This window comes from Coturnix japonica, chromosome 2 (genome assembly GCF_054131305.1).
Source record: "Coturnix japonica strain WE chromosome 2, WE-NBRP24, whole genome shotgun sequence".
Lineage (NCBI taxonomy): Eukaryota > Metazoa > Chordata > Aves > Galliformes > Phasianidae > Coturnix > Coturnix japonica.
Genome location: NC_140664.1, coordinates 111,934,098 through 111,960,572, shown reverse-complemented (window position 1 = coordinate 111,960,572; position 26,475 = coordinate 111,934,098). Strand labels below are relative to the sequence as shown.

Here is a 26,475-nt window from a genome sequence, read left to right as displayed (position 1 = left end):
CTAAGTTTTCTTTCTGCAACTTTTGCTTCTGCTTGGATTTTTAAGACACTTCCTTGAATTTCTCTCTCGTCTTGGTTCCTTTCCAGACGCATTTGAATCAACATGAATTTTCAACATGATGAGATGGGATTTAGATAGCAAAGCGCTGAACAGAAGTAAACTGAGTTTAGTTTGCCTGTCACAAATGTACCTCATTTCAAAGAACAGCATCTCGTGGGACAAGTTGCTCATCACCAAATAGTATCTAAAAATTGTGATCTGGGAAATCACGGAGCCTTTAGATCAGGATCACATTTGAAGTCGTGTGACCATCCCTGTGTGTGGTTTTTATTTTCTCAGAGATGATAACCCCAGTGGGGTTGGGCAACTTGAATAATGACATTCCAAATTAATGTCATTATTTATGTCATTAATTATTATTTAATGACATTAAAATTAAGGATTTCTCCAAAACGAGGCAGAAGAATGAAACAGCATTCAAAAATGCCAGGAGTGGGACCACAGGAGTGCTCCGTTGTCATCTCTTCCACAGAGACCTTGAAGAAACCCAGTGCACCTTCACTTTCTGACCTTTGACGCGCCTGTGCCTTTATCTCAGTGCTGCGAGGCTTAGCACTGGGCCTCAAAACACTGTGATGGCCTTTTATTTGTAAGAACTGTGAGACTGCGTGGCTGCACGTGAATGATTTATTAACATTGTTATTACCCTGGATGCCTCCCCCGGATATTACTTAACATTGCGCACGCTTTGACATCTCTTCAGAAGCACCATAAATGAAGTGAGGCCACAGTGATAGCCATGGCTGGCTCTGCACTCGGGGCTTGTAAATCAGCCACAGCCCCAAAGGGTGACAGAGGAGGCACTGCCACCTGCCTGCACACCGCCCATAGCCCGGGCAGCAGAGCCCTGAGAGGAACGCGATGTCACTGCTGATCCTATGCTCGCACCTATGCTCGGCGGGGCTTTCCTGACCCGCACACGGCGAGGTACTTTCCGCGCCTCTTAACCTTTGCGTTACTCCCACTTCGCCCCGTGGGGCGGAAACTCCGAACAGAAGTCGGGGAGGACGAGATGAGCGACTAAGGGGAGGCCGAGGGGCCGTTCCCGAGCCGCGGGCTGAGGGCTCCCCGCCGGCAGGAGCGCAGCCCCCCTCTCCCGGCCTGCGCCCGCCTCCCCGCGGCGGCGGCTCGACTACGGCCGACGGAACCGCGGTCGAACAAAGCGGCGCGGCCGCAGTGACTTCAGCGCCCCGCCTCCGCCCGCCCCCACTCCGAACCTGCCCCGCTGCCGTCTCCTAGCAACGAGGGGACCCGCGCTCCCGACGCGCACCGACGGCGCCCCGAGCTGCGGCAGGGCGGCACCGCCACCGCCGCTCCCCCGCCCCGCGGCGGGTGCTGACGGCGGCTCCGGTCGGGGCTGGGGACGGCGGCGGGCGGCGGCCACCTGGAGGGGGGTGCGCGGCGGGGGCGGGCGGGGGGCGGGCGTTTCCTTGAGGGAGGTGCGGGGCGGGCGGCCGCGCTCCCGCCGCTCGGCCCCGCGCTGCGCCCGGTGCCTCCTCCCCGCGGCCGGACGGAGCGGGCGACCGGGAGCCTGTTGCGCGCCGGGCTGGAGGCAGATGGAGGCGGCCGCTCTCCGCGTACGCCCGAGGCCCTGCAGCCGCCGCTGCTGCTGGGAGGGAGCCGCCCTCGGCGGGGTGCGGGGGCGCGGCGGGCGCTGCCCCTGAGATGCTGCGCTCCGCGCCCGCCCCGCCGCCTCCCCGCGCCCTACCTGTGCCGGGCCCGCCGCCGCCGCCGCCCCTCCCCCGGCCCCGCCGCCGCCGCCGCCGCCGCCCCCGCGGGGGCCGGGACTGAGCGCGCCGCGCCGCCGAGCCGCGGCCCCGAGGAGAGGGCGAGGGAGCGGCTGCGGGATCGGCGCCGCATGATGTGGGTGCCGCTGCTGGCGTGCCTCACCGCGGGGATCGTCTCCGTGCCCAAGTGCCAGCGCGGCCCCGGGGCTCTCCTCGGGGCGGTCCGGCTGCTAGCGGCCGTGCCCGGATTCTGCCAGCGCCGTAAGTTGCCGAACTGTTCGCCGTGCCCTGCCCGAGCGGGACGGCCGCTGCGGGGCGGAGGGGATGGCCGGGCGGCTACGGGCAGGTGGGGCGGTGGGTACCTACGGCGGGGTATGGGAGGGCCGGATCGGAGCTCGCGTCCGGCTCTGCCGGAGCTACCGGCACGGCACGGCTGCGGGGAGCCGGGAGGTGGAGGGGCTGCGGCCCCGGGGCGGGTAGGTAATACGATAAGCGCTCGGTTTGACAGCGAGGACTAAACATAGGCATGAAGTTCAGGGATACTGTTTTCCTCTACCTGCTCCAATCGGGGCGCGCTGACAGTCCGCTGGCACCAGCGGTGCTGTTGGCCGTGGAGCTCAGGTAAGAGTGGGGGACGCTTCGAGTTGCGGGCGGGCTTCTCAAAGCTCTGCCGTCAGATTAGGCCGAGGATCCTGTGCAGACGCACCTCTTGTGTCAGACAGCTCTCAGGTTAGTCCCGTGTTTCTCCAAGGATCCGGCTCCACCAGCAGGGACCAAAAGGCAGATCAAGTCCCCAGCCACCTTCCCTTTCTTTCCTTTCCCTTTGTGGACTAAGTGCATATTCAGTGCTTAAGCCTGGATTTAATTTAAAATATTAACTTGTAACCTTTAAAAATAAGATTTGTAATGGGAACAATGCATTAGTCTTAAGTTCCTCCCTACATATGTGACAAATTCATGCCTAATTCAGTGGGATTTGCCCAGTGCTTTTAAAAACAATGGAATAATTTGTTGAGTTTTACAGAATAATTTATTTTGCTCTTTTGGCTTCATAGTTAGAGCTCAAAACCAAAATAAATGTCAATAGGAAAAAATAAAATATAATATTATTAAATGTCTTATGAAACATGACAGCTTTATCCAGCATTCCAGATTCTTTTCTGTGCAGTGTAATTGAGTTTGAAGACTAATTGAAACTTTATGGAGAGGAGAGCTCTGTGCCTTAGTGCACAGTCTGGTCTGCTTGCTCCTGGGTGCACAATAATGCAAATAAGGATAAGAACAGCACGGCATAGGTGAAGACTGTGGGGGGGCTTTTGCTCCACAAGATGCTTGCTTCCTTTGTTGTGCTTGACAGTGAAAATGCACATGGGTGGTAAGTTGTGGGATACTTGTTTATTGTGACAACAGCTTCCATGTCCGGCAGTCTGCAAGCTCTGATAGATCTTGCTCTCTTCCCCTGTATTTGAAACTTCTGCTAATCTGTGAAAGCTGAAAGTTGCACTGAATTCTTCCTTTCCTCCTTAATCACTTTATGGTCTAACCAAGAAGAGCATTTTGTTTTTCCTCGAGTGAACACATAAATGGTAGATGTTTGGAGGCTTGTTGTTATTTTTTAATTTATTGCCTTGTCTGTTCATTTTGCTTTTGGCTGCGTTAGCTCTCTGCACCAGCACAGCACCACCTGAATTCCTTGAACTTCTGCAGGCTGCTGTTAGCAAAGCGCTGGGCAGCGGCTCCATGTACAACTATTTGGCAGCACAGCTTCGTTGAAGCAGCCACTACTCCGTGCTTCTGCCTTGACAGCACTGGGCATGGAGAAGAGCATCGCACTGTTCCCATGCCATCAGAGACTTCAGATTATTTATGTGCACATTTGGCAGAATTTCTTGCACCAAATCTCCAGTTCTAAAAGGAACTGGAATGAATATGAAACATTCATGGAACTGAAATGTATTCATTCTTGCTGAAGCTTTTCTTAGTCTTCTAATTGAAAAATGTACAGTTTAATGCTACCTGAAGTGCTTGTTCTGCAAAGTACAGTTTGAGATGTGAGTTCCTGCTTGGGTGTAAGTAAAGACGGAGCGCGGCCCCCAGTTTGCTGCTAAGAGGAGTGCAGAAGAAAATCTCCCAACACTATAAATTGCAAGTCCCAAATTAAAGGTTCTGTAAGCTCAGATAAAAGGTTAGTGTTGTTCCCTTCCACAAAGAGTCCCTTGTTCACTAAGTCTTACCGAAGGGAATTTACAGTTCACTAAGCCAACTAAAACAAGTACCTGACATAAGAATGGAACTAATTCAAAACTAAATTTGTGTTATAGTGATTTACACAGATCTCGTATTTATGATGGAACACTGAAAACTGATGAAATCCTAAAGAACTAAACCAGCGAAGTGAATAGAAGCTGAATTCTACAGTGAGAGCACGTGTGTGCATTGTGTTAATCGGTTGTATAACTACTCCACTTACGTGCAGACAGAGTCTGTTCACTTGGCTCTTTCCAAAGCTAACCTCATGCAAGTCTTGCATCTGCTGTATTAACATATAGAGCGCACAGGGCTAAAATGATGCAGAATGACTGATTAGTCCAGGTTAACAGAGGACATTGATTAAAATCCTAGCATAATCTAAGGAAAAAAAAAAAAAAAAAAAAAAGCAGTTTTTACATACATTGAAACTTGAATACTAAGATGCTTGGTGCTTTCAAAACTATCTGGGTTAGTTATTCCTCCATGAAACTCAAGTAAGCAGAGCTTACATGTGATGTGCACTCTGAGGTTGGATGGCATGGCGATCTTTAGCCTCGATTAAAGAACTGAAGAACAGTCACATGACAGTTCTTTTGCACAGTCATGGTTGACGAATCTCATGACATTTTGAAAGTTGGCATTTTAAGTCTTCTTTATAGTATCTTTTGGAAAGACCAGATGGGGTTTTGGGGGAAGCAGAAGATCTGTGATGATAGCAGAGACAACTGTTAATTGATTTATCCAAATAGGATGACATCTGTTGCCAAACATAATCCACTGCTGTTCTCTTATCTTGTTCTTTGGTAGTTTGCCAGCCTTGACACATCAGATTCTCATGTGTACTCCTTCTAGATATAAAGTTTCATTAATCATTACTGTATCACTTCTCAGTGGAGTAGAAAAAGCCATTCAAACCACACATGAAAGAACTGTTTCTGAGGAGGTGGTTAGGAAATGTCTCCCTCCATCCTCTCCCCTCCCCCCCCCCCCACTCCCCCAATCAAACAAACAAACAATCTGAAATAAATTGTAAGTCTTGGTAGCTTTAACTATGTGTCTGTCTGTTGATTTTTGTGCCTATTTCTATTTAGGGGCCCAGTGAAAGCTTTATTGTATGGGGTATTCAGCATTGAGACAGTTCTGATTTTCCTAAGTCTTAAAGCAATCCAAGGAGAAGAAAAAACCCATTTTAAATTTCCTGAGCCTGTGTAGGTGATCTGCTCCCTAAGGTTATAAGATCATTTTTGGCAGTAGATTACACTCCTGATGAATAGTAAGGAAGAGGTTTACTTACCTGCATGTTGCCTAAGGAATATATTATTCCAACAGTATGCATAAATTTACTTTGTAGTTTGCACAGTTCTCACCACTTGTTGCAAATTCATACATGTCTCTGTTTTGTTTGTTTGTTTGTTTGTTTTGCAGTAGTTATTTTATGTTTTTTGCAAGTTGAATGAAATGGTGGTTGCACATCTACCATTTACAGTGTTTCTGTGCTACAGATGCTTGAGATGGTGTGATTGTGGGAAAAGAAAGGAGGTGGACAGTTTACTAAGTTTACTAGAGGAGCAATAAGTATACTTTTGGTGTACCAGGAAGGTAGGGTTATTATGTAATTCTGGACACATTATTGCTGAAGAAAGTAGGGAAGGCAGCATGAAGACTGCATGCAGCAGGAATACTGCTCATAGCAATTTGAAGAGGTGGTAGCTTCTTTTGTCCTTGAGCTTTCAAGGTCTGGAGCTGCAATAATGCCAGAGCAGGTAGGAATTACGCTTCATTAATGAAGAGGCCTGGATGAGTAAATTTGATTTTCCTTTAAAGTACAATTTAAGTTTGATTTAACTCTGCAGAACATCAGTAGGATGTTAGAATGTCACCTTTATGGAAACCTAAGGAAATCTTCATCCAGTAAATCCTCTTCTGTTTATATGTTCAACGTACATAAACAGAACATAAAAACATAGTGCTTCACCATATGCTTCACTCACTGCAAGTAGGTATTCTTCAAGTTCCTGGAAAGAACCTAGTCATAAAATAAGAACATCAAGGAACTTTTCAGGTGAATGACTCCTGAAGACAAAACCACATCAGTTCTAGGTGTTAGTGTAGACCAACAGAGAGTTACCAAGCAAAGACAGCTTCAAATCTAGGAAAGAAAAAACAAAATTTTAGAGAACATCAATTCCTTTCTGTTAATACCCTTTTAAGTCAATTTCTTAAGGCCTCCATGTTTATAATTATGTCCATCTTTCCAAGAAAATCTGGTTTAAAACTCCATAACTAATTACTGTTGTCTAACCAGTAGAAAAGATGCAATACTTCTTTTTGATCTGCTTAAATAGACATAATTTTTGATGGACAAAATAGGAGATGGTTTGTTATTCTTCTCTAGGTACTCAAACTTCATTAAGGAAATATATATGTGTGTTTGTGTGACATACATAAATGGACTTAGGCTGTTTAGTTTTTGGTAAGGAAATAGGGCTCTAATGAATTCTTTTCACTGTAATAGAACCTTTCTTCAAGTGGAAGAAGCCAGCCATTCAGGATTCCCTCTTGTTCTGGTGGCAAAACAAAAACAACCCTTTTGCAAAATGAGTTTCAAGATTATATGAATTTATAGCAATAGAAAGCTGCTAAAAAGGCAACTTCTCACTGAGTCTGTTTTCCTAAGATCAGAAGTTTGCTAAGTTCATAATTGACTCTTTTTCCTCATATGTTTCTATGTTCCCATGACTTCAGTGTCATATGCCTGCAGTAATTTCAGCCTGCTATTAACTTTGATGACAGTAATGTGCTTGAAGTATTTGTAATTACCAAAAGAGGTGAAGAGATGGATTTGAATTGTAATTATTGGAAGAGGAAAATTCTGTAGCTTCAGGCAGGTGGAATAATGCTCCTGGGTGCTGGACTTTTATTTTTCCTAAGGGCACTTCTCTGCCCAGTGACTTGGATGTTGTTAGCAGCATTGTGTTATTGAGTTCCAGTCTTAAGAACTTAAGTATAGTATTTTTGGTATTTTGCTGCTGTTGTAGCTGTGTTGTGAATAGAGCTGCATGATGTATGGTGGCATCTCAAAAGTCATCCAAATCTGATTAAACCAGTGACTCCTCTCTCCAAAACAAATTCCCTTCCTTCTCAGTGTTCAAGTGAGTGAGGCATAGTGAATTCCTCTTGCTGTACTGTAATTAAGAATATGATTTATGTCCACTTCATCTCCTCAGGGTGACAGGTTAGTTCTGTGCTGAAGACAACTTGTTTCTTTGAGATGGGAGGTTTCTTGCTGGACATCTGGAAGTTAAATGCAGCAAGATTCCCGTATCCTTGTACAAACAGGACTCCCAGGAAATAAACTTGAGACAACTTTCATTCTGGCATGAATGGTGTAAAATGATCTAAATAAAACTAATGACATAAGCAAGCAAGCTCTTCCAATCTAAGCAAAACTTTGAATTTTGCATTTTGCTGTCAAAGCTGTTGCGGTGTGAGTTCAGAGCATGAAATAAATAACTACCTGTTTGAAATCTCAAGGCTGCATGGTTGAAGGCTGTCCCTTACAGAGCATTTAAACTGCACCTGCAAGGCATTCACATATGTGAGTACTTACTTGCAGAACCACAAGCAGAAGCTTGCAATCAAAGACTGTATTTGCACCAGTAGTTAAGAGTTAGTATGCAAGTCTGCGCATTTTACAGCCTGCAGTCATGTTTTATGTAGTCTTTACCCACAAATTATAAAAACCTAACAGGCTTATTATGTAAACCTAAAATGGAGGTTGGGCACTGCTTGTTCCTAGACAGGTATGATTACTATTTTCTTTTTTTTCTCTCTTTTTTTTTCCTTTTTTTTTTTTCTTTTCTTAATGTTTGTGAACAGCATGTGTGTCTTCTGTTTCAGAAAATTAGTTTCATTTAAAAGGTTTTTGTGCTTCTCCAGTTTTTATGTTTATATGTGGAAAAACACTACAGTTTAACTTGTCTTTGAAGGACTCATGCTTCAGCTGTTTTTCATCAAACTGTATCTTGAGTGTCTTGTGCTGTGTTATCACAGTTACTTGAAATAAGACAACAGTTTCTGCATTCAAAGAGAATAAAAGTAACAAAAATAATTTAAAAGAAAATCCCAGAAAGTTTTTTACCACATTCCATTGTTCTCATGTCCAATGACTACATTTGGAGATTCAAAACTATTGAAAAGCAAATTACTGAAACAACAAAGAGCTAACACATTGTATTCCAGAAAGCAATAACATTTTTAACTACCCCTGCTGAATATATCTTCCTCCAGAAGTTGGGATCCTCTAGAATATGGACATCCCACACTATGAGTCCATAAGAGAGGTGGTTACCATCTTTAATCCCAGTCTTTAATTTCATATTCTTGAAGTTTTCTAATTGTGAGTGTAATCTTTCTAATTCATGCTCAATGTTTTCTTTTAACCTCGGCTTGTCTTCTGTTTATACTAATACATGCAGTTTTTTGGTTTTATATGTAAGCACATAGTGAATTGAGGCTTTTGTTTTGTTTTAGGACAGACTTCTATAGAGCATAATTTGGTTATCATTTTGTTCTCAGCTTTGAGGGTCTGGTTCCTGTAGATATTCAGCTTTGAGGATTATAGTTTAGAATATGATATAAACTTGTCCCAGTCCACAATGTGTATACATAACAAGTCAGTAGAGTGAGTTATTTGCATTGCTGTGGACTAAGAACCAGTGGATCAGATGGTCTGTGGTGATGCTCCTTGTGAAGAAATTGCTCTGAGCTATTCTGATGTGCTACTTGCCAGTCATGCTTGCTAACACAGAAGCAGTTCCAAGCTTTGTGAGAGCAGCATGGCTGTGTCCAAGCTGGCCAACTCCTAGGGAGATCCTAGCATCTGGAAATGACGAGAGTATAATGATTCCCATGTCCATGTTCTGTCCTTGAAAACAGGGGAATTAAAGCAGCTCCACACATCCTGAAGTTCCCTTTTAATCAAAGGATTTAATAAAAAAAAATTTAAAAAAAAAAAAGGAAAAAAAAAAAGGAAAAAAAGAATTAAACCTTTTGCTTCCATATGCTTTATATTTTTACTGGTGCAATACTGTGCAAACAGGGCTATCAAACCTGTGCCATAAAAGCTAATGGCTGTTGGAAACAAGTCCCTTCTAATGGTATAATCAGAGTAAATTGTCCTGTGTGTTTTTACTTGCCAGAGACAGAAGAGATTGGCTTCAGAAACTAAATAGTCTTTGACTCATTGTTTGCAGACGTGGGTTGCATCAACAAAATTTAACCATCTCCTATAAAAGCAGGAAGTTTCATGGAAAGGAGAGGCTGAAAGTAGAATTGGACAAGAAACACAAATTGTGTGTTATGAAAAATTTCAAGGTTACAGTCCTTGTTTTCATTCTGTATTGTGGCTTGGGAACAAAGTGCTCAATAGAAGTCTCCCACATTCAAGGTCATGTTTGAGGCTGCAATTTGATGTTGTGTTTGTGTACCCAAACTGCTACACCAGCAGCTATTTTTGTAGCACCTTTTCTGAAATGCTACGTGCAGCTTTCAGACAAAAAGAAGAAATTCTTGATGAGATCTATGCATTACTCCTGAAAACTAGAGTCTTTGTGAATCTGTATGAAGTTTCTGTTTTCAAAGTTTCCTTTTGAACGTTGTGCAATATTCACATCATTGAATCACCCAGAGAGATGAGGCACAGGTATGTAGGCACAGGGAGGTGTCAGGAGTATCTCCTTGAAGCCTCGCCTCATTCCCTAATTCTGGAAGTGTGCACACCCCATACGTACATGCTGGAAAACTCCATCCTATGTGCCATCATACAGCATTCAACACCAGCACATTTAGTTTCAACATTACACATCCTAGCCTTTGCCACAATGTCCTTTTCTGTCAGTTTTCCTAACACTGTGTAGTTTAGGGTCTCCCTTTTCCTCATCTCCCTTTGCTTTATTCAGCTGATACCCATTATCAATTCTCCCAAGTGATGTCGTTCAGAGGTTGCACAGTGTGAATAAATCGAAGGTCTCGGGTTTGTCTCTGCATGGTTTACACAGGTATGAACTGTAGTGTACTAAGGCAGACTGCTGCATTACTTGACATTCTGATGGCTCTTTAAGTCATAGCTGTGACTTTCAGTAAAACCCTTCAAGCTCATTGATTAATGTGTTCTTGTGGTAATGTGGAGCAAGTGAGGAAGGAACTGTCCCAGGCTGCTGGAACAATAAGGAGTGGTAACCCATAGTGGCCACCAGGACTTGCTCACTAGTGGTGCCTAAGTGTTTACACACACTTATTTATGTGTCATTTTTATCTCTTATCTTTATAATTATGCCATTGTTTTATCTTTCAGTGTATTCTGCCTTTCTTTCAAGGAACACTGTACCTCTTGGTTTTTTGTTTTTGTTTTTTTTGTTTGTTTGTTTGTTCATTTTGCTTAATGACTAGTAGAAAAAGAATGTCAAAGATGGTGTGTTTTTTGTTTGTTTGTTTGATTGATTGATTGATTGTTTAATAGGAAGGTGTTTTTATTCACTTGCCATGATAACAGAAGTATATTTCCTGGTTTCGGGACTTAACAGGTAGGGGATGACTTGTTCTCTTCAGGTAACTAGCAAAAGGCCAAGAGGGAATGACCTCAAGTTGCACCAAGGGAGGTTCATATCGGATATGAGGAAAAATTTCTCCTCCAAAAGAGTGGTGGTGCACTGGAACAGGCTACCCAGGGAGGTGGTGGAATCACCATCACTAGAGGTGTTCAAGAAACATGTACATGTACTAAGAAAAACAGTTTAGTGATGGTAGGTTGGAATAGCTGATTATGAAGGTCTTTTCCAACCTAACGATTCTGTGATTTTATGGTTCTGTGAACAGCGCCAGTTGTGTTTTCAACCTTTATTTTCTCACCTCATTCTTCTTAGAAAATGCACGTCTCATACCCAGGTTTTGTATCTGGGCTCCTTTTGCTGCTTCTATTGCTGGTGAAATGTTTTCAAATCTGTACAGTTTAGTCCTTGTTTAAACAAAACAGGAGAGTAGAAAGCAGAAAAGTTGTCTGGTAATTTCATTCAAGTAATCTTAGGAATTTATTCTGAATCATAATAGATTACAATTTTCAAACTGAAATATGTTTTGAATGAGGGAGATGACCTCCTGTTCAGAGGAATACCTTGTTACCCTCTTGGGAAAATGTGGTGAAAAAGCATGCCTTTGAAGCATGGCACTGCACACCAGGGGCAAAGAGACTGCTTATTGCTTGCTTGGAAAAAGGGAGGATGAAGCCCTAATTCCAGGATTAGGTTTTAGGATTGGCAGTTAAAGCACAGCCTCTCATTTTTTCCTTGTAATCTGAGTAAGAAAGTGTCAGACACAATAATCCTGGAAAAAAATCCCACTAACATTCTAACATTTTTACAATGCTTTTCATTGTATCTGTGCGTTCAGCCAAAGTGCATGGAGAAGCTGCACGTTAGCTGGGGCAGCTCCGGGCCTTGCAGCTTCCAAGGAAGGGCAGAAAGGTGGAGGTGGTTGCAGTGTGCTGCAGCATCCCTCAGGAGCAAGGCTCCATGCTTGTTGCTGAAGGCATGTTATCAGAAGAGATGGGCAGGAAGGCCCATCTGCTGACATTGAACAAGTCTGGATGCAGATTTTAAGGAGGCAAAATGTACAGATGAGATAATATTGTATTTTACCTTAAGTAGTGCTCAGCAGTCTGAGAACAATGATCAGGGAGTATAAACTGCTAGTTATGTTTTGGCTTTCTGTTTTAAGAAAGCAAAGAACACACATTCCATAAACAGCATAAACGTTTAACTACAGCAAAGTTAGTACGAATCTCAATTCCTGGATGTCCATGAACAACATGCTGACTGTTGGAAAACCTGTTTAGCATTCACTCCAACCCTAGAACACATTATTGTTATTATTATTCCAACTCTCAGATAAACACTCTGATAAAGTTATTTTCATAATAACAGGATGTGATTATAACGTATATGATCCTTGTCTAATCTTGATCCCTCCTGTTGCTGAAGTTTAGGCTTGTCCTACCTTTGCTTAGTAGCTGGAGCACAGTTGAATGATGTAAGGGAGGCTAGAAAAGAGCAGGTTAACCTCCAGCACTCATTTTTTATTATATGCATATGCCTGTGCAGTTCCTAGCACGAAGGTTGGCCCTTGTTGAAAATAGCTTTTGGCATACATCAGTTCTAGTGAAGCCAGTAGAAACTTGCCCTTAGCTTTGGCTGAACAGTAACTCAGTCTTGTCTGGACTCTGTTTTTGGTGAAGTGGCAGGAAAAATCTCAGTGCTTTGTTGAGCCAACTCATATAAAAATGTTTCTTGCTCTAGCATGTGATTTTTAAAATAAACTGAGAAGTTTATACTGAATCAGTTAAGGTTTTAGAGTACATTTATAACCAAATAATAAATATTTGGTGAATGAAAGCATTTCTGTAGATGTTACTGCTATAAAGGATGCATACTTGGGAACTACAGTAGTGATGTAGCCAGAATGTGTCTGAGGCACTAATAAACCTTTTTCAAGTTTCTCTTTATTCCAAAAAAATCATTTTTTGGAGCCAATGGCACCAAGCCTGTCAGTTGCCAATGCATGACTTCATGTTGCAAAAATGGAGCTCTGAGTCTGGAGAGTTATCTGCTGAGAGATTTGCATCCAACAGTGCTGTGTACCTCATTTGGTAAAGCATTTAATCTTCCTTGATCACCCTGAAAACCCCCACTGGATTTTGAGATCTTTTCTTCTCTCTCAGCAGTTGCGAATGACAGAAAGGAAACCATATCTTTTAACAGATAGGCTGTATTTATAAACTAAATCTGACTTTGGTAGATTCAGTGTCTAATTCATACAGATAAAAAAAGTTCAGCACCAAACCACACCGAAAAAAAAAATAAAAAAAAAATCTGTGACAATTCTATTTCAGTTTGTTTTTTTTAATGGAAATACTATACCTGTTATATAGTATAGCTGTTCCAGTCATAGACACTTCTTAGTGTGTGCACATTACAGTAAGACATGAATGTCTTGCTACATCATCATTTTCAGAAGTGTGAGAATTTGTGAGAGTACATCATCTGTTTTATGCAAATGGGATTATATGTTTTCAGATCAGAAATTGTTTATAGGGAATTAATTAAGTCAAACTCACTGTTAGGTTTACTTCAGTTTACTGGTTCTGATAACCAGGAGTTGATTTCTCGTATTCATCTTTTTAGCTAGATACAGAGCTCTCTAAATTTGTTTCTGTCAACAGTTTATTTCAATAGTTCTTTCTCCTAGGGTGGCTGTTGCTAGGTTGGTATCCTCAAAGTTCATGGCACCATCTCTCCATTCTGCCCCATCCTGCTCTTTAGCCACCACTGTGCTGCAAATCAGCAGTTCCTGTCTTTTCTTGTGACTTCTACTGAAACCATCTTTCACTTGGCATTCAGCTGAAGATGGAAGTGATGCTTCTGACCCAAGAACAGTTACATTCCTGTTAGTTGTACTCCTTTAGCAACTCTTCACCTGGTCTTTGTCCTTAGTTGTGGCTAGGAGCAGGTCAGTGTTAAGCTCCACAGGGATGTGAATGTCTGCACTGACCCCCATGGCTGCAGTAACTCTTTCATGGCCTCCAGCTCTGCTCTTTCTGACTCCAGCATAGCTCTGTTACCATCTTCTTACACATGCAAAGATGTTTTCTTTCTTCAGTATTGAACAAGCTTTCTTGCTTACCCTATCCAAATCAAACTTGCTGTGTTTGTTTTTACAACAAAGCTTTTGGATTTTGTCTTGCCTTTTTCTCTCTCCTTAGCATCCCCTCCTGCATTTATCCCTGCCAACCTCTTTTTAAATATTATTTTTGTTTTCTAGTGCTTTCCCAGGCTCCTTTTCAGTTTGTTCTCTTTTGTCTATTTGTTTTGGTTTGGTTTTTTTAATCACATCTGTAATTATTTTTCTTCCTTTCCTATGCATTTCTTGTACTGAATGCATGGCATAAATTGTAAACAGCAGTTTATATGAAATATCAGTCTGACCTTTGAAATCAATGGAACTGTTCCAAGCCTGTTATCACTGTAATGTTGCAATTGTGCTTTATTAAGCTTTTCTGTCTTGATAATACTTATGGTGGTGCATATGTTGCTGATGGCAATAATGTGCAAGCTATGATTAGTTCCTTGAATCATCTGTTATTAAGAGGGCCAGCTCAGTAGGAAATCTCATCTTTGGATCCATAGCTGAAACTGGTTAAAGAAAGATCTAAAAAAGAAGGAATTTTAGTAAATGTGTTCCTAATGCTGCCTTTCATTGTGAAAAGTTGCTCTCACTGCTCTAAAAAGAGAGATGGTTTGCATTGTGGCAGGTTGGAAAGAAGTAACCTGAGAAACAGCACTTGGTCACAACTTTGGATGACAAGCTTTTTTCCAACTGCTTTGATGTGGTGATATGCCTTTTATCATAGTGGATCACTCAAAAGATGTAGACTTTCCAGTATGTAGTAATTCATTTTATTTTGTTTCCAGTTTATTGTATACCCATATGGTAATCCATGCTGAATGTGCCACTGAGCAGTGGAGTGGCACCATACTGCTGTGCTCTGACAGGTCATATCCTGTACTTCCTTGTGACTGCTGTCAGGCCAATTCTATCCCACACAAAAGAAAAGAACATCTCTTCTCTGTTCTGGCTGCTAGAGTTTCATAGCAGAGACACAAAAATACTAGTAGTATAAGCAGTGACCTGTAAAGCACAGGTATAAAGAGGGTATGAAGGGCTTCACTCATAGACCTGCTGTAGGCACAGCTTTTTGCTGTTGTCAGTGCAGAATTGTGTCTTCAGTATGTGACACACTGCATTGGATAAATTTGTGTCAGCTTCTGCAAAGAAAAAAAGAAGAAATCTGCCTCTTCTAGGAAACTATTCATTCCAGAAAATGTAGGGGGGGGGGAAATATAATAGAAGGTGAGAAAATATTATGTGTTCTGTGAAGAGTGGATAATGAATAACTCAGACAAGTGCAAATAACTTAAAATGAAAATGTCTACAAAGAGATAAGCTACCTGCTTAACACGTTTCATTGGGCAGTAAATCAGCAAAGTATGTGCTAGAGATAGGTTTTCACTTCAAAATTATTTTATGTCAGGATTTTAAAATCTTGACCTTGAGAATAACTGTATGTATGCATACATACAGTTCAAAACTGTAGATACCAAAAATGCTGTAAGTATTCCCTCAGCAGGCTGCTTTCGTTCTGTTTTACTTCTGTTTGGATACAGTGTCATCACCCTTAATCTGGTGAAGCAATTTTTGAAATCTTGGTTTGAAATTAGGTATTTTACAATTCGCACATACCTTCATAAATCATTAAATGTTTGGTTTTGTATTTCATTGCAGCGGAAAACAGATGTGCCACTTCAAATGCAGTAACATGTACAAAGTGTCTTGCTCTGGGTCCAGAGTGTGGATGGTGTGCTCAGGAGGTATGGCATTTTGATTACTTATTTTTTACTTTAAATTTTAGCTGCTCGTGATCTTTATAAAGATAAAAGACATCTAAACTGTGAAAATTATAGTGAGAAATAGCAGGAAAATCTTTAAATGTCCTCTGGACGCAGCACCTGAGAAATCACGTGAAATATATTTAGTTTCCAAAGGCAAAAATATAATCTTTTATTTGGAAAATTGCAGTAATTTTAAATAAAGTGAGAACTTTTTAACATGTTCCATCTGCTTTGTAGACAGATTTGGCAGGATTATAATAACTTTGAGAGTTCAGCAGTTTTTGACATCAAAATTAAAATTACTTATCAGTAATTTGCATTAAGCCCTTATATATCAGAGCAAGACTATACATATATATCTATTGCATTTAGCAAGAGGTTTTACTAACAGTGGAGTTAGCATTGACTTCACCACATTTTATGTCCCCTGTCGCAAATGGAAAAAATGATGCTTTTCTATTTTGACATCTCAAACTATTGGTTCTGAGACTCGTCATAGGAGATGAATCTCAAATAAGAAGAATTAATATCTCTGAGCACCACATCCAAATGGCTCTTAGACACATCCAGGGATGGTGACTCAGCCACCTCCCTGGGGAGCCTATCACAGTGTTTAACTACCCTTTATGTAAAGAAGTGTTTCCTAACGTCCAACCTAAACTTACCTTGATGCAACCTGAGGCCATTTGCCCTTGTCCTGTCACCTGTCACCAGTGAGAAGAGACCTACACTTCTTTCACTGTAAGCACATTTCAGATACTGGAGGAGAGAAATAAGGTCTTCTCTCAGCATCCCTTTCCCCAAACTAAACAACCCCAGCTCCCTCAGCCTCTACTCATAGGGCTGATTTTCCAAGCCCTTCACAAGCATCATTGCCCTTCTCTGGACCTGCTCCAGTACCTCCATGTCTTTTTTGTACTCAGGTGCCCAAAACTGAGCACAGTACTCAAGGTGAGGCCTCACCAATGCTGATTACAGGGGCAGGATGACTTCCCTAGTCCTGTTCACCACACTATTCCTGATACAAGCCAGGATGCCTGTACACTGGACTTCTTGGCCACCTGAGCACACTGCTGGCTCAAATTCAGCCGACTGTCCATCAGCACACCAAGGTCCTTTTCCATCAGGCAGCTTTCCAGCCATATCTCCCTAAGCCTGTAGGGTTGCCTGGGGTTGTTGTGACCAAAATGCAGGACACAACAGTTGGCCCTATTGAAACTCATGCCATCAGTTCATGCATCGTCCATGTTTCTGGAATGGCAAAACCCATATTAATTCAGATAGAAATTTTTCAAAGTAATGTTACAGGAGCAGATTTCAATGCATCTGTTTCATCTGCCTGTATTATAATAATAAAAGCAGCCATTAAGAACACTTGAGATGCTTTGATCCTCACACAGTGAACTTCAGAAAATGCTATATGTCTGTTCATTTTCACTGGTAACAATGAGAGTGAATATGATCTTTGGGTATTTAAAAATCTACCTTTTTGAAATTTATGTAAATCATGAGGGATGTATAAATAGGAGAGATCTAAGAGAGTAGTCTCTGTTGTCTATGTTAAAGAAGGTTGTGAAAAAAAACAGTATCAGAGGTACGCTACAAAAAACAGTAGGAACTTAGACAAGTCTCTGACAAGTCTCATTCTTCAGAGGCTTTCTCCAGTCTTTTCAGGGTCTGAGTGACAATTTATTCTCTATTACAGAGTGGGATGTATGCATTTTTTGATTGTTTATTTTTCCCATCTGCCTCTGAAGTATCAGAGATTGTCCATTGTTTGGTCTCCAGCTGTGGCTGCAATGGATTAATGGCTTCAAAGAGCACAAAGGATCTTGTCAAGCCTTTTTTATTCCTTGCATGATCAGGATCATGCTAATCACCAGATTTGTGGTCAGGAAGGAATTTTGCACTGGTTCATGTTGGCACAATCTTGGCAGCTTTGTCCTTTTACTGCTTCTGAGATCATCCTACTACTAACCATTTTTCTGTTGTTACAGAGACTTTTTTTCTTATTTGTGGCATCTTAAACTCTCTGGTCCCATTGTACATAAATTCCTATTTCTAGGGATTGAAATGATATAGTCCAACTGGTCTTTGACTTTTGTGCATGCTACAGGGTAAAGCTTAAAAATCTGCAATTGTCAAATTCAGATTAGAGACTTGTAAAGCTTTTACTTAAGCTTTTCCTTTAAATACTAGCCTAAGATTACTCTGACAGTAAATATGTTTAGAAATCATGCAAATGACATTTTCTTGGTGAAACTAATTCATAGCATAGCACAGAACTTTTTTTACTGACAGTGACAGTACATAGTTTCCTTTTCCTCCAAAGTCATCATGTTCTGTTTGTGCAAGATCCTCTTTCTCACACAAAAGTTTTGTTCTTTATAGAAACACAGTCATTGTAGCAATTAGGTTAACATCTAATTTAAATATTTTGGCATTACACTTATTAAAAACATATGGCTTCCATGAACTACTTTTATTCATTCAATTATAGTAGCATGTTTTATTGTTTCAAAGACTATTAGTTTGTTTTTCTCTTTCATTTGCAGACCCTACAGTTGGAGTTTTTTCAGCTCAAATTGTTTTGTACTTTTTATCTCTCATAAAATAGGATTTCATGGCTGACTCAACACAGAAGGGACGCTGTGACACTGTTTTCAACTTACTGAAAAGAGGCTGCCAGTCGGATTTTGTAGAAAGTCCCACAGTTCATGTTACAATACCCAGAGACCAAGAAACAAATACACAAGTGACTCCAGGAAGAGTTTCGGTCCAACTGCGTCCAGGTTGTTTTTTTTGTTTTTTTTTTTAACACTCTGATATTATAGTGAATTAAAACACAGCACAATAGTATTTAAATATATGCATTTTGAAAAGAATTGCTGGAATAATCATCTTGAAGAATGAAGCTATAACATTACACTGTAGGACTATGAATGTGTTCCTCCCATACTCAAGTACGATCTTCAGCAAGAAGTGTTTCTGTGAACACAGCTTAAGGACAAAATAATGCAAGTAGTAAGTGGGAAAGGGGTCTCAGGCAGTCTTTTCTGTTTTCTGTTATGATTTTGTTACTCTTTTTCTTTTCAAAACTGATTTTCCCTTACATCCATATGAAATGTAAGTAAATTGGGCTAAAATTTCTAATTCCTAAATTAATATTTTTATAAGCTTATTGATTATTTGCTTATGCTTAAGTGCATTGACCAGACAACCGTGGAGACACCATAGCCAATGTGAAAGAGAAGACTGGACACATAAGGACGACTTAGATATTCAATGCTTAATGTTTCATTTATAACATGAGACACCTGGTCCTGGCAGAATCTATGTGTTCTTGTATGGATTTGGGTCTTTTTAATCACAGAATTATCTGGGTTGGAAAGGACCCTGCCTGGCAAGGCCACCAAACTTCCACGTTTACTAGATCAGGTTGCCCAGGGCTCCATCCAACCTGGCCTTGAACACCACCAGGGACGGGGCATCCACAAACTCCCTGGGCAGCCTGTTCCAGGACCTCATCACTCTCCTAGTAAAGAACTTCCCCCTGACATCCAACCTAAAGCTTCCCTCTTTCAACTTAAAACCATTTCCCCTTATCCTGCTATTATCAGCCCTTTCAAAGAGTTTACTCCTCTCCTGATTATAGGTTCCCTAAATAATATATAATAATATACCTCTGTTTGCTCTCTACTGAACTGATACATTTTTTTTGGTAGAAAAATACTTAGTTAATGTGAGAAGTCTGAATCACTTTTGTGTTTTGCTGATTTTAACTGTCTAAAAATCAGTCTTTGTATATAAGTAATTTTCTGTTAATTGCAAGGAAAAAGAAAGGAACTGCATGAGCATAAAGCACTAAGTAACTCTAGTTTTCTGTCTTTGTAATGATAAAACTGGAAAAGCAATGTCACCACTTCTTCTGCTTTCCCCAGTTTCCATTCAAAGAAATGACTGATGTTCTGCTTTGCACTGAATCATGGTATTGAGATCTGAGCTAGCACTATAAATGTCTGCAATCACATTTATTTCTGAAGGCTTTGACAGAACTGGATTTAAAAAAAAAAAATAAATTCTGGTCTAGAGGTTGGCGACCCTGCCCATGGCAAGGGGGTTGAAACTGGATGATCATTCTGGTCTTTTTCAACCCAGGCCATTCTATGATTCAGTGATTCTGTGATGATTAATGAACCATTTTGCCAGTAGTGAAACAAAACCCAGGGTTTCATATGCTGTGCTGAAGCTTCTGCTTGAAGGAGACTGAAGAATGAAATTCCTAGAACTACAGAAGAATTTTGATATGTAGACATTCTGCCTGCATTTAATTCCCAGGGAAATTCACTGATATACAGTGACAGTGGGACAGACATAAATATTTTACAGTAATCAGACCAAAGATGGTTTTGTTTTGATTCTATTTTTTCATCAGTATTTATGAGAATCCCAACTATAATGAATACAATAGGATGTTTGCAAGATACATCGGAGTGTCAGCCCTGAAGTAACTAGCCACAATTTGTATGCAAATCTGTGTCCTTTTTCAGTTGCAACTGCTATTTGGTATAATGGGAGAAGTCTTGAGAGAGGAAGAAAAGCAAGATGTTTTCTAAGAGGAGTTCGCTTACAGCTTAGTTTTGAACTATGCTTCAAGGTTTCATCTACTCTTGGGAGGTTTTCTTATTTGCTTGTTTTTCTGTTTGCTGACACAAACAACTTTGTGGTGAGGTTGCTGCAAAGATAATACATTTTTAAGAGTGTCTGTTGAAAAGTAGTGTGTTAATTTATTTATTTCCTTTGAATCAGGAAGTGAGGCAAGCTTTATCTTAAAAGTTCGTCCTCTCGAGAAGTACCCTGTGGATCTTTACTATTTAGTTGATGTCTCAGCTTCTATGCACAACAACATAGAAAAACTAAATTCCGTTGGATTTGCTTTATCTAAGAAGATGGAGAATATTTCTCTTGATTTTCGACTAGGATTTGGATCCTATGTGGATAAAACTGTATCACCCTATATTAGCATTCACCCAGGTAGAATCCATAACCAATGCAGGTATGTAATCTTTTGATATTTACTACAGATCTGAGAACTGATTTAATGACACAAATATGCATTATGTGCATGCATTTTAAAAGCTCTCCAGAATCTGGTTCATCGTAATATGAGTCTCCAGCAAAGATCCTAATAATGTATTGAAAATTATTATTTAATGTTTACTTCTAAAATATCTGGTGTATCATTTTTAAAAAGTTTGTTACTGTACAAGAAAAAGTGTGCAACGTTTTCCTTATAAAAACAAGCCTTCTTAGTCTGTCTGAATATGTTTTTCATTTCATTTTGTAGCATATATTCTCAGTAAGTCTGGATATATGTTGCATAGATTCAATACAAAGAATTATACTTTCTGATCCAAGACTTCTCTTCTGATGTATGGTCTTGCTTTCATGAGCTTTTTCTTTCAAGAGCTACATTTGTTGATGTGATTCACTTCCTTTCATTTATTAAACAAAAGAAATCCTTATATTCAATTCCACCATTGTTTTATGAAGTAGCTCCCATTTTAAATGACAAAGGTGTTCTGGCTTGAATTTCATTTTTCATGTGTTTTATTCCTTGCATTCATTGCATAGGTAAAGTGAAGAGTCACTTTGGAAATGGTCCAAGAAGACAAGATTATTCACATTAGATTAAAATCTATGTAATGCATAATATTTGGTAAAGTACATATTAACATATTTGTTTATATTTTGTACAGTGATTATAATTTAGATTGTATGCCACCTCATGGTTATATTCACGTGCTATCCCTGACTGACAACATAGCAGAATTCAGAAATGCAGTGAATAAACAAAAAATTTCTGGGAATATTGATACACCTGAAGGGGGTTTTGATGCAATGCTCCAAGCAGCCGTGTGCCAGGTAAGGAATGCATCAACAAAAGACCAAATGGTACTTCAGACATGAATATACATGTTACAACTGTGCTCAGTGTTACTGAATTCAAATTGTCAATTATAGGCCATAAAATAAAAGGATTTCTTCCTTCTGTTTCATTATTTCCTTTTAAGCTATGCATTTTGGCTTCCAGATGAAACTGAGAAAGGAATTAGGAAACAGAATGGATAATGAAATCAGCTGCTTCTTGCTTGAACAGACATGTGAATTACTTTCAGTCAATTACAAAATCAGTGTCAAAAATCACTGATGGCCTCCTAGTGCTCCCAATGAAAGACATACCATTTGTCATTTCTGCTACTTAAGAGTGTACTTGAAAACTGAAGAATCAGTTACATGTTAGCTTGTATAGATAAAGAAAACATATGCACTTTGGTGTTGTCTCAGCTTTTAAGGAATTAATATTTGAAAAAATACAAATCAACAAAAAATTAACTTTTATATATTGATAAAATTGCATCCCCTTCACTCCCATGTAGAAAGAGACAGGAAAGATTTGCATCAGTAGTTTCCAAGATGTAAGACTATTAAATAACAGTAATTTATTTGTTCTTAAAGGCTTTTTTGCATGCTATTTTCCTTGAAGTAGTGCAATAGAGATTTTGAAAGTATACTGATTCTTGGGTTTACAGAAGGATGCTCTGTAGGATACGTGATAGTTCTGCTCCCAGCCAAACCACAGTTCTTCTAGTGCAGTTCTTGTTTTTTGGGATGATGTCAATGTAACTCTTTTATCTTGACCATTTTCACATTCTCCTTTGGAGGATTAGGAGTCAAGGCCAAAAAGGAACCCACGCTATGATAAAAGTGAATTCTTAGGTTCCAGTTTTATTTTCAATTTTTGATGAGCTGTAACACAGGCAAATAGCTATTATTCTTAAACACTGTGATCACAGCTGTTAGAAAAAATTATTCAGAAGCTCTGAAAAAGTTCCTTAAATTGCAGTGTTTCTCACTGGGTACATTCCACACTTATGTCTTGTGAGTTTTAGGATCATCTGTACCTCCTAAAGCAGTAGAATGAAATAGAATGAAAACATGGACTAAGGACCACCTCTCTTATGAAGAAAGGTTGAGGGAACTGGACTTGTTTAGCTTGGAGAAGAAAAGGCTTTGGGAAGACCTCATTGTGGCCTTCCAGTACTTGAAGGGAGCATAGAGAGGGAATGGCTGTTTGCATGGGTTGATAGTGATAAGACAAGGGGGAATGGTTTTAAACTGAAACAGGAGAGATTTAGATTAGATATTAGAAGGAAGCTCTTCACTGAAAGAGCGGTGATGCACTGGCACAGGTTGCCCAGGGAGGTTATGGGTGCTCCATCTCTGGATGCATTCAAGGCAATGTGGCTCTGGGCAGCCTGGTCCAGTGTTTGGTGACCTTGCGCATGTCAGGGTGATTGAAATTAGATGATTTTTGAGGTCCTTTTCAACCCAGGCTGTTCCGTGATTCTGTGATTCTGTAAAGTTTGCAGATGACACCAAGTTGGTAGAGAGTGTGAGTTTGTCTGTAGAGGGATCAGAACAGGCTGGATCACTGGGCTGAGGCCAATAGGAGGAAGTTCACACAAGACCAAGTACCAGGCTCTGCACTTTGACCACAATAACCCCAGGCAACACTACAGGCTTGGGGCAGAGTGGCTGGGAGACCATGAAGAGGAAAAGGACTCAAAAGTGTTAGTCAGCGTTAGGCTGAACATGAGCCAGCAGTGTGCCCAGGTGGCCAAGAAGGCCAATGGCATCCTGGCTTGTATAAGAAATAGTGTTGCCAGCAGCACCAGGGAGGTGATTGTCCTACTGCATTTAGCTCTGGTGAGACTACACTCCGAGTACTGTGTTATACTTACCACAAAGAAGGCACCGAGGCCAAGGAGCATGTCATGAGAAGGGCAATGAAGCTGTTAAGGGTCTGAAGCTCAAGTCTCCTGGAGTGGCAGAGGGAACTATTATTGTTTAGTCTGGAGAAGAAGAGACTTAGAGGCTACTTCATAGCCCTCTACAACTACCTGAAAAGAGGTTGTGGTCAGGTGGGGGTCAACCTCTTCTCTCAGGTAACTAGCAAATGGCCAAGAGGGAATGGCCTCAAGTTGCACCAGGGGAGGTTCAGGTTGGATATTAGGAAAATTTCCTTCTCTGAAAGAGTGGTCATGCACTGGAACAAGCTGTCCGTGGAGGTGGTGGAATCATCATCCATGATGAAACATTCAAGCAACATTTAGATGTGGTACCTGTGGTACTGAAAAAAATGGTTTACTGGGCAGCACTGATAATCGGTGGACAATTGGACGAGATGATCTTTGAAGTCCTTTTCAACCTTAATGATTCTATGATTTGTGAGAATGAGGAGGCACTAATTTAGTTGGGAACCAAAATGAGAGCAATATGCAGTTCATATCTACAATCATGAATTATAATTTATATCAGTGTGTACTGCTGTTGCTTACATAAGAACTTTATAACTCATTCCAACTCGTTTTAATCAAACATCCCTGTTCAAAGCAGAATCAGATTAGTACATGATGTTACTTTGAATTTTTGGTTGCTCAGACATATGAAGGAAGAAGTACTGAGCTGACAAATGAGGTAATGGATGTTAGAAGCAAGGAGACTGTACACTGTTGGAGGAAAACCCAGGATTTTTTAAGATGGTAAGCTTAATACCATTAATACCATCATGAAAACAAGTTGTAAGCGTATCTCTGACTCTCAGAATTAATAAATAAATAAATAAATAAATAAATAAATAAATAAAGAGAGAGAGAGAGAGAGAGAGAGAAAGAAAGAAAGAAAGAAAGCTTTAAATATACTGGTTTAAACTCAGTGTTTCTATATATTCCTGGAAGCAGGCTTCTACATTCATCTTTCATTTTGTTATTTATTATTGAAATTAGATAGTTATCTCTTTCTTACGTTCAATTTTGTTTCCTTTTCAGAGCCACATTGGATGGCGCAAAGAAGCCAAGCGACTGCTTCTTGTGATGACAGACCAAACTTCCCATCTAGCCCTAGACAGTAAATTAGCAGGGATTGTGATTCCCCACGATGGAAACTGCCATTTGAAAGATAATGTGTACGTCAAAGCCACGAGTATGGTAAGGTATATGTCATACATTCTGCCTTCAGGGAAGTGGTGTAAATGAGGTTTTTAGGTCGATGTCAGAATACTGCTTTTAATTCAATCGTCAAAATAATATTTTCCCAGGTAGGCAAGTTGTATAATAAAGAATCAGTTGCATGGAAATATTGACATCCTTTTCATCTGAGATAAAGTGTTTTTTAGTCGGAATCAACAGTACAGAACACGGGGGAATATATTACTGTTTTTTAATGTGTTTTTTACTGTCATGTCAAAAGAATGGCAAATATTCTGTATAAAACATGAGTAGGAGGCTGTGACATTTTGCAGAAGATCATAATGTGTCAGAATTAAATGTGCTCATGAGACAAAGGTATTGATCATGCTTTATGATGAGAAGATACATAGTTGCATTGTTTGAAGAGACTTTATAAGAGAAAACTGAAGATGGAGCTATTCCAACCTTGATGATCTAGGAAATACTTAGGTACCAAAAAGCTTTGCTGTGTTAATGCAGCAGTAAATATATTTGAATCTCACAGCATAAAACAAATGTGCCGAAATACATACCTGTGTTAAAAGTTGCTTCAAATCCACTGTAACTAAATAATAAGCCTTCAATAGGTACTTTTAACTTTCAAAAGGATTTCTTCAAGTATATACCAAATAGTTGTGAGTTATTAAGAAAGAATTGTTTTCATGAGATTTACACTATTGAACTTGATATTTCCTTGAATGAACATAATTCATTCATTTTAAGAAATGTGAATCATTACCAAATTACTGTGTAATTACCAGAAAATAGAAATATGGGCTGTGGTGTCATCACAACACACAGTGTTTTCATAGTTTTTCCCATTGCACTCAGTTGAAGCATCCAGCCCTTGTTCAGGCCAGGCTGTTCAGGAAATCAGTAAGGGCTGCGTGCAGGCTGGCCCTGAACTGGATCCCAGCACAGATGCTTACTGGGATGGAGAAGCAAAAAAAGATTACAGTGAAACACAGGAGATTTCCAGTAATAGGGGAGTGTTCAGAACCTTACTGAGTGGAGGAGGCAACTGAGCATGTGCTGATGGGAAGGTCATCTGGATTTCTGATTATACAATGTTATTACAGTAACTCACTCCTTTTGTCACCTTTTGGATAATCCCTCACTGATGTCAGGATTATTTATTTCCCTCTAACTAGTCTGTCCATTTCCAGTATTTTTAGTGTCCCTACGATAAAAACAATGCCTTCCTTTGTTCTGCAAAAGCAAAGAATCCAGAAACTCCTTTCCCAACACAGAGCATACTTATGGGTTATGACGTCCCTATCTCTACTCTTTTTCCACTGCTTTACTGAACAGTTGGTGTAGATACAAATCTGTCTCTTGGAATCAGGATTTCTTTGTTCATAAAGATATTGTCAGTTTCAGAAAACAACAACAACAAAAAAGCTGTCCAACTTGAAAAATTCACTTCTCTTTCTATCTGAAAAACCTCACCAATATAAAATGGAGGCAAAAATCTCTTTACAGACGAAATTAATCTCCTTCAAAGGCTAGTTGATGGCTGACTAAAGATTTTAATTTTTTTTTTTAATTCTGGGATGAAAATTTTATGATTTTATTACCCATTTACTGTAAGAAATCTCCATGATTTTTGCTTTTGATGCTTTTGTGAGATTATGTAGTCTTTCAGGCTGTCCAAATGAAACGACCTTGAAGGATACTGAGATCAGCACATTTTGGCCCATGTGTTGTCTTTATTCAGCCACTGGCTAATTCTTGCATGCCTGCATCTGAGATTTAGTAATGGAACAGGTGCCGAGTGGAAATCTTTCTCAGTATCAGACATTTTCTGGAGCAGATTTGACAAAATAGCACAGTAATGTCTAGAAGAGTAAGTGTACTGGGTTCCTA

General features: G+C 40.3%; 1 protein-coding gene across 5 annotated transcripts in view; it reads left to right on the top strand.

Annotated features, from left to right (window-relative positions):
- The first annotated feature begins 804 nt into the window (after nucleotides 1-804).
- The window catches only part of ITGB8 (integrin subunit beta 8), a 58,535-nt gene continuing 32,864 nt past the window's right edge, over nucleotides 805-26,475 (top strand). For 3 of the 5 annotated variants that reach the window (XR_001553113.3, XM_085538508.1, XM_015853795.3), the window contains exons 1-6: nucleotides 1,339-2,048; nucleotides 15,432-15,517; nucleotides 18,156-18,330; nucleotides 20,348-20,594; nucleotides 21,298-21,463; nucleotides 24,430-24,588. Coding sequence is in view for 4 of the 5 variants with exons in the window: in XM_085538508.1 (XP_085394634.1) it covers nucleotides 1,919-2,048; nucleotides 15,432-15,517; nucleotides 18,156-18,330; nucleotides 20,348-20,594; nucleotides 21,298-21,463; nucleotides 24,430-24,588 (963 nt within the window). In the remaining variant the exon portion in view is untranslated. Of the gene's footprint in view, nucleotides 988-1,315; nucleotides 2,049-15,431; nucleotides 15,518-18,155; nucleotides 18,331-20,347; nucleotides 20,595-21,297; nucleotides 21,464-24,429; nucleotides 24,589-26,475 lie in introns of those variants that run through there. The other 2 variants (XM_015853799.3, XM_015853798.3) reach the window with 2 other exon arrangements.